The 17,500-nt window shown below is 43.4% G+C and overlaps 1 protein-coding gene across 1 annotated transcript in view; it reads left to right on the plus strand.

The window, feature by feature from the left end:
* The window catches only part of LOC113806468 (uncharacterized), a 27,653-nt gene extending 14,613 nt beyond the window's left edge, over nt 1-13,040 (plus strand). The window contains exons 2-5 of the mRNA XM_027357611.2: nt 3,052-3,172; nt 10,672-10,821; nt 11,769-11,859; nt 12,167-13,040. Coding sequence (XP_027213412.1) covers nt 3,052-3,172; nt 10,672-10,821; nt 11,769-11,859; nt 12,167-12,197 — 393 coding nt within the window. The 3' untranslated portion in view covers nt 12,198-13,040. The remainder of the gene's footprint in view (nt 1-3,051; nt 3,173-10,671; nt 10,822-11,768; nt 11,860-12,166) is intronic.
* The last annotated feature ends 4,460 nt before the right edge of the window (nt 13,041-17,500 follow it).

Consider the following 17,500-nt stretch of genomic DNA (forward strand, 5'->3'; position numbering starts at 1 on the left):
GATAAACACGTACAAACACACTTTCTTACTCACTCATAAGAATAAACATAAACATGTAACACACGCACATACTTACTAACATAGACACGGGATAGATACTCATATAGATAGATTGATAGATGGTTAGATAGATAGACAAATACATAGACGGACAGATAGATAGATAAATAGATGGACAGACAGATAGATAGATAGATAGACAGACAGATAGACAGATAGATAGATAGACAGACAGATAGATAGATAGATAGACGGACAGATAGATAAATAGATAGATAAATAGATAGACAGATAGATAGATAAATGGATAGATAGTTAGACACACTAACAAATAGACAGCCAGATCAGATAGATAGATAGACAGGCAGATAGGTAGATAGATAAATAGATGCGGAGAGAGATACAGTTATATATACAACTATACATGTATGTATATATGTACCTGCGTGTACGTACATACATCAACACAGTAAGTGAATCTTTACTGACTCTCCAGAAACTCTACCTAAGGTCACTCTCCACTCGCGTCACATCATACAACCGTCTTCACGTCAAACCGTCGTCACATAACACGTCACATCATCACATCACTCACACTGTGCTATAGGTATGGGGTTACTTGCAATCTCCTTCCTCCTTCTCCTGCTCTGACCCCTCTTATTTCTTTTTTTTCCCTGCTCCTCCTCTTCGTCTTGTTTTTTCTCATTCTCTTACTCTTCCTACTTCTCCTCCTCTCTTCCCATTCCTCTTCCTTCTCCTCCTTTTCTTATACTCTTTTTCTTCTTCCTTCTACTTTTTGTTCCTTCTTCTTCCTCCTCCTCCTCTCTTCATCCTCCTTCTCTTCCTCCTTTTCATAGTGCCACTCCTTTTCCTCCTCCTCCTTCTCTTTCTCCGTTTCCTCTCTTTCACCCTCTCTCTATTTCTTCCTCCTCCTCCTCCCTCCTCCTCCTCCTTCATCACTCCCACTCTTCCTCCTAATACTCCTCTTCATAAATCCCATTCTTCCTCCTCCTCCTCCTCCTCCTCTTCATACACCTACCTCCTCCTCCTCCCACCACCACAACCCTCCTCCCTCCTCCACCACCACCCTCCTCTTCCTCCTCCTCCTTCATACACCCACTCCTCCTCTCTTCCTCCCACTTCCTTCCCCCTCCTCCCACTCCTCTTCCTCTTCCTCCTCCCCCTCCACCTCCTCTTCATACCCCCAATCCCTCTACTCCTCCTCCTCCCTCCACTTCATACACCACCTCCTCCCTCCTCCTCCCTCCTCCTCCTCCACCTCCTCTTCATACACCCTACTCCCTCTCCTTCCTCCCCCCTCCTACTCCACCCATACACCTCTTTCCTCCTCCGACTCCTCCTCCTCCTCCACCTCCTCCTCCGACTCTCCTCCTCCTCCTCCTCCTCCGACTCCGTTTCCTCCTCCTCCGACTCCTTTTCCTTCCTCCTCCACCTCCTCCTCCGACTCCTTTTCCTCCTCCACCTCCTCCTCCTCCTCCTCCACCTCCTCCTCCTCCTCCTCCTCCTCCTCCACCTCCTCCTCCGACTCCTTTTCCTCCTCCACCTCCTCCTCCTCCTCCTCCTCCTCCTCCACCTCCTCCTCCACCTCCTCCTCCTCCGACTCCTTTTCCTCCTCTCGGACGCGCAGGAGACCAGACCTATTCTCGGGGAACTGTCATCCCTACTAAAGGTTTGTGACAGACGTGGACTCTTGTTAACCGACCCCTGTTAACGTGGAGGACAGGTGGCTCGGGGTTGCTCATAACAGGGTGTGTGTGTGAAGGGGGAGAGAAGGTGGGGGGGTGGTGGGTGGTGGGTGGGGGTGGGTTGAGGGAGAGATCGGGGGCGGGGCGGGAGGAGAGGGGGAGAGAGGGGAAGGTTACAGACCCTTGGCGGCGTTGGTTTTGAAAATTTCTGTGTGATGTGATTTTTTTTTTTTTTGTTTTTTTCGGGGGGGGGGGGGTGGAGATAACGCTTTTATTTGTTTGTTTATCTTTGTGTGTTTGGGGAGAGAGAGGGGGGGGGATGGTGGGGGGGGGGATATCTGGAGGTGAAGAAATCTATGATGTCGATTTATTATCAGCTTTTTTTTTATCTGTTTGCTTGTTTGTTGTGGTTGTATTTTCTGTGGAATCAATAAAGGTTTATGTTGAATGATACAAAATGCATTAGAATCAAGTGAGGATAATATTATGCAAAAAATACTAAACCATCATCATTTATCAACAGTGTGGTTTCACTTGTCAAAATAATAATAATAATAGTGATAATGATAATAATAATAATAACAATAATAATGATGATAATAATGGTGATAATGATAATGATAATGATAATAATAATAATAATAATAATAATAATGATAATAATAATAATAATAATAATAATAATGATAATAGTAATAATAATAATGATAATAATAATAATAGTAATTATGATAATAATAATGATAATAATAATAATAATAATAATATAATGATGATAATAGCAGACAAATAGATAAAAAAATACACACACAGCCGGTCATATCTCCTTACCTGAGTATATCAGGTTACAGAGACGAACGGAATAATGATATTGAGGATAAACACGCACACACACAAACACGTTCACAGTCATGCCCTCACAAATAGATACACACCCACAAAACGAACATACGCACATACACAAAACACAGACACACATCCTTTCTCACAAATAAATACACACCCATAAAGCAAACACACATACACAAACCACACACCCACCCATCCACACACACAAACGCCCACCTACCCATCCACACCCACCCACCCACCCACATATTGTTACACCAACACCCACCCACCCACCCATCCACACACACAAACACCCACCCACCCACCCACCCATCCACACACACACAAACACCCACCCACCCACCAACACCCATCCACCCACCCACCCACATACACCAACGCCCATCCACCCACCCACCCATCCACACACACAAACACAATCCAATCCCATCTCACTGCCTCCTCTCCAGCGAATTCCAACCTGACGGGCGCCCCCCCCCTCTCTCTCCTTCAGATGAGTCGTTTCCTGTGCCACATGACCCTCCTGCTCCTGGCCGCCGTGGCACTCTCGGCCGCACAAGGTTTCTACTCCCAGCGATATGGCAAGCGAGGAGACAGCAACAGGGAGATTACAGGTGAGTCAGGTGTGAGTTTGGGTATTCAGCTTACTCACTTTACTCACCCGAAGAGACGACGCTGGGGAGGTCAGGGGTGAGTCAGGTGTGAGTTTGGCTATTCAGCTTACTCACTTTCCTCATCCGAAGAGACGACGATGGGGAGGTCAGGGGTGAGTCAAGTGAGTTCAGATACTCATTTTATTCACTTGGGGAGACGTTAAATGGGGTGGTTAGAGGTGAGTCAGGTGTGAGTGTGGGTATTCAGCTTACTCACTCTACTCACCCGAAGAGACGACACTGAGGAGGTCAGGGGTGAGTCAAGTGAGTTCAGATACTCATTTTATTCACTTGGGGAGACGTTAAATGGGGTGGTTAGAGGTGAGTCAGGTGTGAGTGTGGGTATTCAGCTTACTCACTTGGGAAGACGGCAATAGAGTGGTTAGGGTTGAGTCAAGTACGGGGTTCAGGTACTCACTTTACTCACCCGAAGAGACGATACAGGGGTGAGTCAAATGTGAGTTCAGGGATTCACTTTACTCACTTGAGGAGACAGCACTAGGTATATGATATGATATTCCAGCAAGAGGACCACAGATGAATATGAGTCACCTATGAGTTCATCACTCATCTTATTCACCTCTAATGGGATACGATATAGAGAATAAGGCACAGATGAGTCAATTGTGAGTACCATACTCACCAACGACTTACCTCTAATGAGATGAATGAGTGAGTAATTCACCGTTAGAGACCAGTGAGTTACTCTCATCCACATGTGAATATCCACTTGGTATTCAAAAGGATTAAGTGAGGGGTCAGAGTGGATTAAAGGACTTGTGGATAGGGTTATGGATAGATGTGGATAGATTCATTGTTAGGAAAAGGGAAATATTGAAAGGATATTGGGATATTGTGGAAATAATTCGCATAATTGACAGATCACTTTTATCCCAGAATCGTCATATAAAGTTTGACCCCCCCCCCTATCCCTTCTCCCCCCATCCCGTTCCTACCCTCCCTCCTTCCTCCCAGCATCTCTCTCTCTCTCTCTCTCTCTCTCTCTCTCTCTCTCTCCCTCCTGCTCCTCTTTCTCCCTCCTCATTTCTCTCTCCTTTCTCTCCATGATTCTCTCTCTCTTCCTCCTTCATCATCTCTTTCCTCCTCTCTTTTCTCCCTCCTTTTCCTATCTCATATCTCTTCCTCTCCTGCCTTCCTCTCTCATATTCTGACATTTCTTTCAACTAATCCTTTTCATCTCTCTCTCTCCTCTTCTTCTCTCCTCCTTCCTTTGATCTCTCAATGTCTCTCCTCTCTTTCTCTTCCTTCTCCTTATATCTCTCCCTCCTCATTTCTCTCTCTCCTCCCACATTTCTCTCGCTCTTCCTCATTTCTCCCTCTCCCCTTCTCCTCATATCTCCTCTTTCTCTCCCTGCTCTCTCCCCTCCCCTCATTTTCTTCTCTCCCTCCTCCTTCTTTTATCTATCTTCTATCTCCCTTATCTCTCCCTTTCCCCTGCTTTCTCTCCTCCTCCTTTTCATTTCCCTCCCTACTCCCTGCAATTCTTCCCCTCCCCCTACTCCTCCTCCCAATTTCTCTCCTCCCTCAAGCTCTCTCCTTCCTTCCTCCATACCCCCCTCCACCCCTATCCCCCTACACTTGCTCTCTATAAATACAATATTGGCGGCCTCGCATTTACGACTCTATCAGCCCATATGAACCTTAATTCGCTCGTAAATAGAGTTCATTTTGGCTCGCTTTATGACCGCCGTTTCAACACTGACGCCTCTTATGGCCTGAATATGGTTTCGCGGAAAAGAAGAATTAACTTGACAAAGGAAGAAAGAAAGAGAGAAAAAATAAATTAATTTTCACTTAATTGAAGAGGTTGAACTAAGCAGTGCAGTTTAGGATTTTTCTTTTCACTTCCTCTCTCTCTTAATCTGCCTCTGTTCTCATATATATATTTATGCTGTTATTATCATAACGCACACACACACACACACACACACACACACACATATACTTATTTATACGTGAATATATATATATATATATATATATATATATACATAGATAGATAGATGAGATAGATAAGATATATATAATAGATAGATAGATAGATAGATAGATAGATAGATAGATAGATAGATAGATAGATAGATATTGATAGATAGATGAGATAGATAGAGATAGATATATATGTGATAGATAGATAGATAGATAGGGATAGATAGATAGATAGATAGATAGATAGATAGATAAATAGATAGATAGATAAATAGATAGATAATATTTTTTCTTATTTTCTTTTTTTCTCTTTCTTTTGCAATAATCCTTTTAATTCAGGAATCGTAAGTAAAAAAACATGGATAGAAAGTATAAACAGAAAGAAAAAATAATAATTCAATTGAATCACTTTTAAAACCGAAAGGGAAGAAACAAAATCAGGTTCCCAGTTTCTCTCCCTCCTCCTTTTCATCTCTCTCTCTCTCCTCTTTTCTCTCCCTCCTCCTTATTTCTCTCCCTCCTCCTTTTCATTCTCTCTCTCCTCTTTTCTCTCCCTCTTCCTTATTTCTCTCCTTCCTCCTTCTTTTCATCTCCCTCTCTCTCCTCTTTTCTCTCCCTTCCTCCTTATTTCTCTCTCTCCTCTTCTTCATCTCTTTCCCTCTTCCTCATCTCTCTCTCCTTCCTCCACATTTCTCTCCCTCCTTCTTTTCATCTCTCTCTCTCTCTCCTCTTTTCTCTCCCTCCTCCTTATTTCTCTCCCTCCTCCTTTTCATCCCTCTCCCTCCTCCTCTTTTCTCTCTCCATCCTTCACATTTCTCTCCCTCCTCCTCATATATCTCCCTTCTCCCTGCCTCTCTCCCCCTCCTCCTCATTTCTCTCTCACTTCTACTTTTTTATCTCTCTTCCATCTCATCTCCCTCCTTCTTCCTCTTCTATCCATTATGTAAGGAAAATAATGATATTTTTTTTAATGAGCAACAGAAGATAATCGGGAAAATAGTGCCGGAAAAATAATGATACCAATTTTTTTTTCTTAATGGGTGACAGAAGAGAATTGCGAAAAAAAAAATCTGAAGGTATTTTCCTTGCTTTAGCCACCTCGGATCGCACGTGATAAATACCCTGGAGGTCAAAATATAAATACAGAATGGATACGAGGATTAGGTCGCGCTGCCTGACCGCAAGAAATTTATCCATGCTCCCTTACCCTCCCCCCCCCCACTCCCTCTTTCACCTCCCCCTTTTCTTCTCTCTCTCTCTCTCCCTTTCTATCTTTATCACCTTGGCTCTTTCTGTTCTCGTCTTACTTTTATTCATTTTATCCTACCTTTCTGCTTTCTCTCTTTCATTCTATGTTTTTCTTTTCATTTTCCTTTCTCCTATTTATTTATTTCTCTCTCTCTCCTCTCTCCTCTTCTTCGTATGCTCTTCTCCTCTCTCTATTCCCATTTTCTTCCTCCTTTTCTCCTTTTTCGGTCTCTCCCTCTGTCTCTCCCCTTTTCTTCTCCCTCCACTCCCCCCTCTTTTCTCCTCTCCATATCCCTTCTACTCTCTTCTTATTTTCACACCCTTTTCCCTTTTCTTTCCCCTCCCATTCTCCCCCCTTTCCCCTACCTCTCTTCTATTTCCCTCCTCCCTCTCCCCCTCTTCTCCAACTTTGCTCCCCTCTTCCCTCACTTTCTCCTCTCTCTCGTATTTCCCTCTCCCTCCTTCCCCCCTGTTCATCTCATCCCACCTTCCTTCTATCCATCCTGTCCACCCCCCCCCCCGCCTCGGGCAGTAACAACAGCCTGTCTTCGCCAACAAACCGACGCGACCACAAAACACGATCGAAAGAAAAAAGAAAATAGGTCTTTGTGGGAAGGTCTTCAAAAAAATGGTCTTTTGATTTTACTGTGTCGTTTTTCTTGAAGATGGAGGAAGGGGGGGTACTTTTTTTTCTTTTTTTTTTTTTTACTTGCTATTTCGGCGAGGGACTGTCTTCGGTTATGCAGGGCTGTTGTTGTGTATCTTTTGGATTTTAGATGGATATGGGTACGAAAATACCCTCGCTCTCCAGCTTACATACGCACATACAAGCTTACGCAAAAACGCACACACACACACACACTCACACACACATACACAAAAACAAACACAAATAAACACACACACAACCCCACACCTCCCTCCTACACACAACCACCACACCTCCCCTCCTGCACACACATCCTCCCAACCTCCACCCACCCACCCACCCCCCCCTAACCAAACGCCCACACCCATTCATACCTCCAAAACAGCTCCATCTCGACCCAACAGTCCCACGCCAGCATAATGACACTTAGACGCAACTGGCACCGTAAAACCTCCGTCCTCAGGGGAGGTTTACACGCCACTGATCTAAGACAAAGCATCACTAAGAATTTCAAGGCTGAGATGGGCGTCCTCCAGAGCGGCTTGGGCGGCAGAACGTTCTCTCTGTCTCTTAGTCTTTGTCACTATCTTTATCTCACTATGTTCAGTGTATGTTTATTTATTTTTCTATCTGTGTTAATTGTCTATCTATCTCTCTCTTTATCTCTCTCTCTCTCTCTCTCTCTCTCTCTCTCTCTCTCTCTCTCTCTCTCTCTCTCTCTCTTTCTCTCTCTTTTTCTCTCTCTCTCTCTCTCTCTCTCTCTCTCTCTCTCTCTCTCTCTCTCTCTCTCTCTCTCTTTCTCTCTCTCTCTCTCTATCCATCTATCTGCTATTCCCACATAGAGAAAGATAGAAAAAAAAATTAACAAAAATAAAAAGCACAGAATTCGACATTCACTTTTGATTTCATCTCTGAATCCAAAGAAAATAAATCGTTCTTGATTCAGAAGAAAGCAAAAACAAAAACAAAATCTTAGAAATACCTTTCTCTTTTTTTCTCTTTTTACTAAGGCATGTTCCCTTCCACGCGCCAAGCCGGTGTCCCAAGATACCCCAATACGTTTCGGTCCGTAGCCCATTTCAAAAGAAACTTTCCGGGTAACATGAAAGAAATATATTGTGTTTACTCTAAAAGGTTCCATTTGATCTCCCGTCGAAGGTGGCTGGTAAAAGTATGGCCTCGTTTTGTTGATATATATATATATATATTTTTTTTTTTTTTCTATATCATTCTCTCAACTTCAAATAAAAAAGGATTGAATGACGTCACGTCTAGAGCCTCAAAAATATTTTCGGAATCACTTAACGTTTTGAATAATCTTACGCTGATTACCTTGAGTACATTGTCATTAAGTCCTTCATTAAAGTTTAGTCTAATTACTTTCGCCCTGTCCTTCTATTCCCCTCGTTCGTAAATGGAGATTGAGGGGAAGAGGAGATGGGGGGAAATGGGGAGAATGGGGGAGATATAAATGATGAGAGAGAGTGAGAAGGGGAATAAAGTGGGGGAGAAGGGATGGAGGAAGAGATAAAGATTAGGAAAAAGGGGAAAAAGGTGGAAGGGATTCAGATGAGGAAAATGAAGAGGGGAAAGAGATAAAGGAGAGGAGAAGAGAAAGTGCAAGAGACAAAAGAAAAGGAAAAGTAAAGATCAGAAGAAAAAAATAGATAAATAAAAGAACAAAAAAGAACAAAAAAGAAAAAAAAACATATGTATCTAGACACGTGGGTAGAAGTAGGGGGGTCTTGTGGGGTAGGGGGGGGGGGACTTAGATTTAGCCTCAGGTGAGATAACTTCGAAAAAAAATTGATGCTGTGACGTCATTCACGACGCCGAATCTCGGGTTCCATCCAGCTAATTATGTTAAAGCCTCCTCCGCCCCACGTGCGAAGCGAGGGGGAAAATGGGGGTCTTAATATGACCCCAGAGTATCGAAAGCAATGGGGTCAGGAGGGGGGTTGAGGGGTTGGGGTGGAGCTTGGGTGTGGGGTGGTGGGGATGTGAGGGAGGGAGGGTGGGGGTATTTAGGGTGTGGGGGGATAAGGGGTGGTTGGAAGAATGGACGAGTGGGGAGGGGAGTGGAGGAGGGGAGATTTAGGGGGTGGGGGGGGGGAGGGGTGGTGGAAGAATGTTTATGTGCGGAAAAGGATTTGGTTTCGGAGATAAGATGCAGCGTGGAAGGAGGTGGATGGAAGAAGGGAGATGGAGAAGGATGTGTTAAGAAAAAAAAGAAAAAAAAGTGTATTCTGGATATTTCACTCAACGGTTTTCTTGCGATGAATGAGACTCTCTTAAATGGGTCTATCTTGATCTAAATCCGCCTATCTATCTATCTAATTTCTTTTCTTTTCTTTAAATATGCCCTTCCTCTCTCCCTCTTCTCTCTCTCTCTCTCTCTCTATCTCCCTCTCTCTTCTCTTCTCTTCTCTCTCTCTCTATTTATCTCTCTCTTTATCTATCTATCTATCTCTTGTCTTGTCTTGTCTTGTCTTGTCTTGTCTTGTCTTGTCTTGTCTTGTCTTGTCTTTCTTGTCTTGTCTTTCTTGTCTTCTCTCTCTCTCTCTCTCTCTCTCTCTCTCTCTCTCTCTCTCTCTCTCTCTCTCTCTCTCTCTCTCTCTCTCTCTCTCTCTCTGTGTGTCTTTCTCTCTCTCTCTCCATTCACACACTTAAGCCAAGATAAATGCAAAGTCATTGATACTGCTCTCGGTGATTCAGACTAAGGTTTTGCAGAGATAGATAGCGTCCATTTTCTGTCATTCTCTATCTCTAAAAATCAATAAAAACAAAACAAGTCTCATGCATTGTTTTTTTAGGCTTTTTAGAAAAAAAACTATTTCAACTCAATCTCCTCATATATCCTCACTTTAATCTTTTTTCGCTTCTCCTTCGTTCCTCATAAATTAAGAGTGTACAGGTCCCAAACCACAGATTTGTACTCGAGGCATCCGATATAAATGGAACAGGATCAGTATAAATCAGATGAAATGCGATACAAAGAGGATTAAGGGAAACCATTTTCAGTATCTTTGTAATATGAATAAGGAATTCCTATTTACTGGTATTCGATTTTGTACTAATGATGATAATCCATTTCATTTATTTAGTGATACTGTATGCCAGTCGCACGTGTATACTGTTACTGAGCACCAGTTTTATGTATTCTAACACTGGATACTTATCATATGCAAGTACTAACGGTGAAAATATTTTTTGAATGTTACAAACACTCAAAACCTCTCACATTGCCGACGCTGAAACCCGTTTACTGTATGATTTCCAAAACAACAAAGTCCCCCCCGAATACACAATCCAATTCCCATTTTCTGTCATAAACGAAAGTCACCTGTTTACGTCATCGCTATACTTACCATTTTCTAACATAAACGGGTTATTCGTTTACACCATTCTTACATTTCTCGCTTTTGACAGAATCCTTGCATTTCTTATTTTCCGGCATGTGTTTACACCACTCTGATATTTCTCATTTTCTATGATAAACGAAAATCACTTCCTTGTCGCATCCCTTTGTTATCCGTTTTCTATCATACGCGTGTCACTTGTTTACACCCTTAAATTTCCCATTTTCTATGAGAAAGTAATTTTCCCCTCACAGTACGTTCCGGATTCTACGCCAATCGTTACGGACGATCCCCACCTCATGACCTTCCCGAAATCAAGGTCAGGTCATCCAGATTCATCGGCGGTTCTCGCTACGGAAAGCGATCTGGTCCCGCTGACGTCACTCCTATCATGACCTCTGAAGGTAAGAGAGTCGCGGGTCGTGACCTCAGATACCGGGTTAAATCGGGTTAGGATTAAGGTTTGCTTAGATGGGACTATTATATATATATATATATATATATATATATATATATATATATATATATATATATATATATATATATCTGTGTGTGTGTGTGTGTGTGTGTGTGTGTGTGTGTGTGTGTGTGTGTGTGTGTGTGTGTATGTGTGTGTGTGTGTGTGTGTTTCCCCCTGAAATACGTAAATGCAGAAATAAGAAAATAGGGATGAAATGACTCAGTGAACATGATAATAATGAGACAGCAAGATTATTTTCTTTTTTTGTGTGGTCATAAAAACTGAATCAATAACGGCAGACGAAAGTGGAGACTCACTTCCACCCCATTTCTGACTGACACCGTAACAAATTTCCCATCAAAAGTTAATCCTAAATCTTTCTCCCTCTCTCCCCTTCCCCTCTTTCCCTTCCCTTTCTCCTCTTCTTCTCGTCCTTTTTCATATTCCCTGATGCCCTTGCCCTCTTCCCATTATCATTCCCCTTCCCTTTCCTCCTCCCTTCTAAACCGCTCTTTCCCCTCTTCCCATTCCCTTCTCCTCCGCTCCCCATTTCCTTTCCTCCTCCATTCTAACCTTCCCTTCCCTTACCTTAACCTTCCCCACTTCCCTTTCCCCTTCCCCTCTTTCCTTTCCTCCTCCATTCGAACTTTCCGTTTCCCTTATCCGTTCCCTTCTTCCCTTTCCTCCTCCATTCTAACCTTCCCTTCCCTTCCCTTTCCCCCTTTTCCTCTTCCCTTTCCTCCTCCATTCTAACCTTCCCTTCCCTTTCCCCTTTCCTCCTCCATTCTAACCTTCTCTCTCCCCTCTTCCGTTTCCTCATCATATCTAACCTTCTCTTTCCCTTCCCTTTCCCCCTTTCCCCTCTTCCCCTTCTCCTCCTCCCACCCACAGCCGACGAAGCAGAAATGCCCGCCACTTTCCTGGTTGGAGAGTCTGTCGTGTGCCTGCTTATCGACGTTCCTGACATCTATCGGTGTATCAGGTAAGTGCGTGGTTGATTCTGTTGCCGTTGGTGAATATTGCCGTTCAGGGAGGCTGTGTATAAAGCTCTGTTTAGTAGTATGGACATGTGTTTATATCATCGATGAAAAAAGGACGTAGCTGTGTTGGTTAGGTCTAGATAGATGAATAAGAAATTGTGTTATATTCTCTCTAGGTCCTCCGCTCGATTTTAGAGACTGTGAGAAATTTTTGCTATGTTGTCTCTACACCCTCGATGATAGAGGCCATAAAAATAGAGAAAAAACTAATGACGCTACATTTATATCGCTACTTTTATGCTATTCTAGGAAATCCGTATCTGAAGAATCCACCAACTGAGGTTTCCTGAGACTCAAGAAGCGTCAGCCCTGAAGCCCGTCTTGGGACTCGCGCTTGAAAACGTCAGAGGAGGGAGAACTGTCTTACGAAGAACATGCAGTAGAACATTATAAAAGAGCGCGCGAGACATCTCTTTTTCTATGAAAACGAGTCGAAAGTGCAATATGCCGATCTCGAGTTGCCTATGCTGATTTATTTTGTATTTGAAAATTGCGTAAGGTATTAGCTTAGACGATGTACAGTATATGGTAATATATATTTTTTGCTTTGCGTTTTACGAGCTTATGCCTCTATTTGGTTTACCTTCGTAACATTTTCTTTCATATGAACATTTAGATAAACAACTAGATCGTTGCTTCCTGTGGACTAGCATGAACGAAAGAACGTCGATTGCGCTCTAAACATCTCCAACTTTTATCAAATTAAACCAAAATCTAATCAAATTTGCCAATCAATCACAAATCAGGATATCATAGTTTCTGATACTGACACCCTACCCTGTTTCTGAGCCCTGAAAGCGGAAGAATGCACCGCGACAGTATTTTGTTTTCGATTCCATTTCCCGTTTTCTTTCATCAGGAATTGTTGTCACGTTTTCTTTCATGAGGTCTATAAAGCCCATGTGAACGGTAGTGGTCGACGGTCCTCCTCTTCACTTATCATTTATCAAGAGACGTATTTGATTAATTGATAAGAAGACCATTTGAAGAGCGTCATTAGAATTTCAAATCAGAGAGAGAGAAAGAGAGAGAGAGAGAGAGAGAGAGAGAGAGAGAGAGAGAGAGAGAGAGAGAGAGAGAGAGAGAGAGAGAGAGAGAGAGAGAGAGAGAGAGAGAGTGTGAGTTACGAATGCCCCAACGAGAAGCATCGAGATCTAACCTAGAGCGTTTCGCACATGAAGATTATAATCCCATATCCAATAGGCTGGCCTTATCCGCACCCAACTCGGATCCTCCATATTGCATTAGCTTATATGCACATTAGATGTTTCCGCTCTTTCCACCACGAGCTCCCCCATACTCCCGTGTTCGTGTCGAGGTTATACAGCGTGTGTTGAAAGGGCTACCGTTATTCATGAACAATGTTACTCCATTCTACTGCGAGGAGAGGAAGTTAAGTCACGTCAGTAGCGTTCTTGTTCAGAAGAAAAAGAAAAAATATATATGCATTTGATATCTGCAACTGTCCCTTACTGTTGCTGCAAATAAGTCACTGACTCCCTGTATTAATGCACAGTGTAAAGTTATGCATCATTACTTTGCAATAAAATCATACTGACTTTTCTTCGTTTGGTTGTCCTTGCATTGCACCAGTATTATATGCACTATGATTGTGTGGATTCTTGTTGAGAATAACAAAATATGTAAAATTATGGACAAAGATAAACAATGAGAGATTCTGCATGGATATGTGTGTCCTAATTGTTCTGTAATAAGTTGTCATTGATAAAAAAAAGTCTCGATATTGCATTTGATGATTTACATGACACGTATTTTGTCGTCTATGGCTAAAGATCTCGCCGCCGACATCTGGTTGGAAGAGAAAGGAGCAAAGAAAATCACGTTCACATAAGAAATCAAGCTACAATTTACTTACAGTCACACAGCCATACCGTTAAATATCCTATATATGCATGAAAAAGCATACAAAATGCATAAATAGATACATAAATAAATATACGACAAAACCATTTATAACAGAATTCCTCCCATCCTACTACCATTCAAAAGTTAAGCATTCTTTGCCCCAAAACAAACTGCTAATAGACTACATAGACGTACATATATTAAAAGTAAGACCTATTTTGGTGCATTATTCCACAGAAAAAAAAAATCTGTACTGTCACGGTATGTAAAGCAACTGATGTAAGACAATGAATATTTTTTTTATCTCTTCATTTTTCTGATTCATACATTTTGATATGTTTATTGCTTTTGGACGTTATGTGCATCTGATAAAAAAGTACACATACACGCACACACGTACACACACGCGCATATATATATATATATATATATATATATATATATATATATATATATATATATATATATATATATATATATATATATATATATATATATATATATATATGTATGTATATACACATATATATTATATATAAATATATATTATATATATACACATTTTTTTCTTTCTTTTTTTCTTTTTCACCGCACTTGCGTAGAAAGAGAATTTCCTCTCCCTCTTCCTCTTCCTCTCCTTTTCCCATTCCCTACCTCTTCCTTACCATTTTCCTTTCACTATTCCTCTATTGCCCCCACTCCCTCTCCCTTTCTTCCTCTCCCTTTCTCTCGTTCTCCTACTCCCTTTATCCCCGCCCCCTTTCCTTCTCTCTTCAACTACTCTTCTCCCTCTACTTTTCTCTCTCCCATTCTTTTTCTCTCTTTCTCCTACTCTCTTTTTCATTCCTTCTCCCTCTTTCTCTCCCGTTCTCACAACTTTTCCATCATTTTCTTTCTCCTTTTCTCTCCCCCTCTCCCTCTCCCTCCCACTCCTGTTTTCTCTTCTTCTCCCTCTGTCTCTTCCTCTCCACCTCTCCCTTGTAGTCTCCCTCTTTCTCTCCATCTCCTCCCCTCCCTCTTCATCTTTATTTTCACTCCATCTCCCTCTACCTTTCCGTTACTTTTCCCTCACCCTCTGCTCTACATTCCTCTTCCTGCCCTCACTCTATCCCTCTCATTTTCTCTCTCTCTCTCTCTCTCTCTCTCTCTCTCTCTCTCTCTCTCTCTCTCTCTCTCTCTCTCTCTCTCTCTCTCTCTCTCTCTTCATCTCTCTCTCTCTCTCTCTCTCTCTTTTCCTATCCTCCTCCTTTTCTCTTTCCCTTTCTCTTTTCCTCTTCTCCCTCCCCTCCCTCTCCCCATCTCTCCTTTCCCTCCTCTCCTCACCCTCTCCTTCCCTCTCCCTCTCCCTCCCTTTCTCATCGTTACCCTCCTTCTCCCTCTCCTCCCTTTCCTTCCTCCCTCTCCTTCCCTCATCTCCTTTCCTCATCTCCCTTCCCTCTCCCCACCCTCTCCTCCTCTCCTCCCCCTCCTCCCTCTCCCTCCTCCTCCTCCCTCCCACTCCCTTTCCCATTGCCTTCCCTCCCCTCCTCCCCTCCTTCCCCTCCGCTCTCCTTCCCCATCTCCCTTTCCCTCTCCTCTCCCCTCTCCCTCTCCCTCTCCCACATCCTCCTCCCACGCTCCCACTCCCTCTCCCTCTCCCTCCCTCCTCCCCCTCTCCCACTCCTTCTCTCCCAATCTCATCATTTATAACAATACTTCTCTAGGAAAATAATAACTTCAATCTCGATCGTTTCCCGTGATATTGTGAGTTCGTAGCGAGTGGCGCACCGAAGACGACAGGAGACAGACAGAGAGACGATGAGGAAATACGGGATAGAAAAGGTGGAGGAGAGATGAGGATGAAGAAATACGGGGTAGAAAAGTTGAAGGAGAGCTGAGGAGGAGGAAATACGGGGGAGGAAAGGTGAAGGAGAGATAATGATGAAGAAATACGGGGAAGGGAAGGTGGAGGAGAGACGAGGAGGAGGAAATACGGGGAAGGAAAGGTGGAGGAGAGATGAGGAGGAGGAAATACGGGGAAGAAAAGGTGCAGGAGAGACGAGGAGGAGGAAATACGGGAAGGAAAGGTGGAAGAGAGATGAGGAGGAGGAAATACGGGGTAGAAAAGGTGAAGGAGAGATGAGGAGGAGGAAATACAGGGAAAGAAAGGTGGAGGAGAGATGAGGAGGAGGAAATACGGGGAAGAATAGGTGGAGGAGAGATGAAGAGGAGGAAATACAGGGAAAGAAAGGTGGAGGAGAGATGAGAGAGAAGGAAATACGGGGAAGAAAGGTGGAGGAGAGACGAGGAGGAGAAAATCCGGGGAAGGAAAGGTGGAGGAGAGATGAGGAGGAGGAAATACGGGGATGGAAAGGTGGAAGAGAGATGAGGACGAGGAAATTAGGGGAAGGAAAGGTGGAGGAGAGATGAAGAGGATGAAATACGGGAAGAAAAGATGGAAGAGAGATGAGGAGGAGGAAATACGGGGAAGGAAAGGTGGAAGAGAGATGAGGAGAAGGAAATACTGGGGAGAAAAGGTGGAAGAGAGATGAGGAGGAGGAAATGCGGAATGGAAAGGTGGAAGAGAGATGAGGATGAAGAAATATGGGGTAGAAAAGGTGAAGGAGAGATAATGAGGAGGAAATACGGGGAAGGAAAGGTGAAGGAGAGATAATGATGAAGAAATACGGGGAAGGAAAGGTGGAGGAGAGACGAGGAGGAGGAAATACGGGGAAGGAAAGGTGGAGGAGAGACGAGGAGGAGGAAATACGGGGAAGGAAAGGTGGAGGAGAGACGAGGAGGAGGAAATACGGGGAAGAAAAGATGGAAGAGAGATGAGGAGGAAGAAATACGGGAAGAAAAGATGGAAGAGAGATGAGGAGGAAGAAATACGGGAAGGAAAGGTGGAAGAGAGATGATGATGAAGAAATACGGGAAGGAGAGATGAGGAGGAGGGAAATACGGGGATGGAAAGGTGGAGGAGAGATGATGAGGAGGAAATACGGGGAAGAAAAGATGGAAGAGAGATTATGAGGAGGAAATACGGGGAAGAAAAGGTGGAAGAGGGATGATGAGGAGGAAATACGGGGAAGGAAAGGTGGAGGAGAGATGAGGAGGAGGAAATACGGGAAGAAAAAGATGGAAGAGAGATTATGAGGAGGAAATACGGGGAAGAAAAGGTGCAGGAGAGATGAGGAGGAGGAAATACGGGGAAGGAAAGGTGGAGGAGAGATGAGGACGAGGAAATACGGGAAGGAAAGGTGGAAGAGAGATGAGGACGAGGAAATTAGGGGAAGGAAAGGTGGAGGAGAGATGATGATGAAGAAATACGGGAAGGAGAGATGAGGAGGAGGAAATTCGGGGTAGAAAAGGTGGAGGAGAGATGATGAGGAGGAAATACGGGAAGAAAAGATGGAAGAGAGATTATGAGGAGGAAATACGGGGAAGAAAAGGTGGAAGAGGGATGATGAGAGGAAATACGGGGAAGGAAAGGTGGAGGAGAGATGAGGAGGAGGAAATACGGGAAGAAAAGATGGAAGAGAGATTATGAGGAGGAAATACGGGGAAGAAAAGGTGGAGGAGAGACGAGGAGGAGGAAATACGGGGAAGGAAAGGTGGAGGAGAGATGAGGAGGAGGAAATACGGGAAGAAAAGATGGAAGAGAGATTATGAGGAGGAAATACGGGGAAGAAAAGGTGGAAGAGGGATGATGAGGGAGGAAATACGGGGAAGGAAAGG

The sequence above is a fragment of the Penaeus vannamei genome, chromosome 16 (genome assembly GCF_042767895.1).
Source record: "Penaeus vannamei isolate JL-2024 chromosome 16, ASM4276789v1, whole genome shotgun sequence".
In the NCBI taxonomy this organism is placed as follows: domain Eukaryota; kingdom Metazoa; phylum Arthropoda; class Malacostraca; order Decapoda; family Penaeidae; genus Penaeus; species Penaeus vannamei.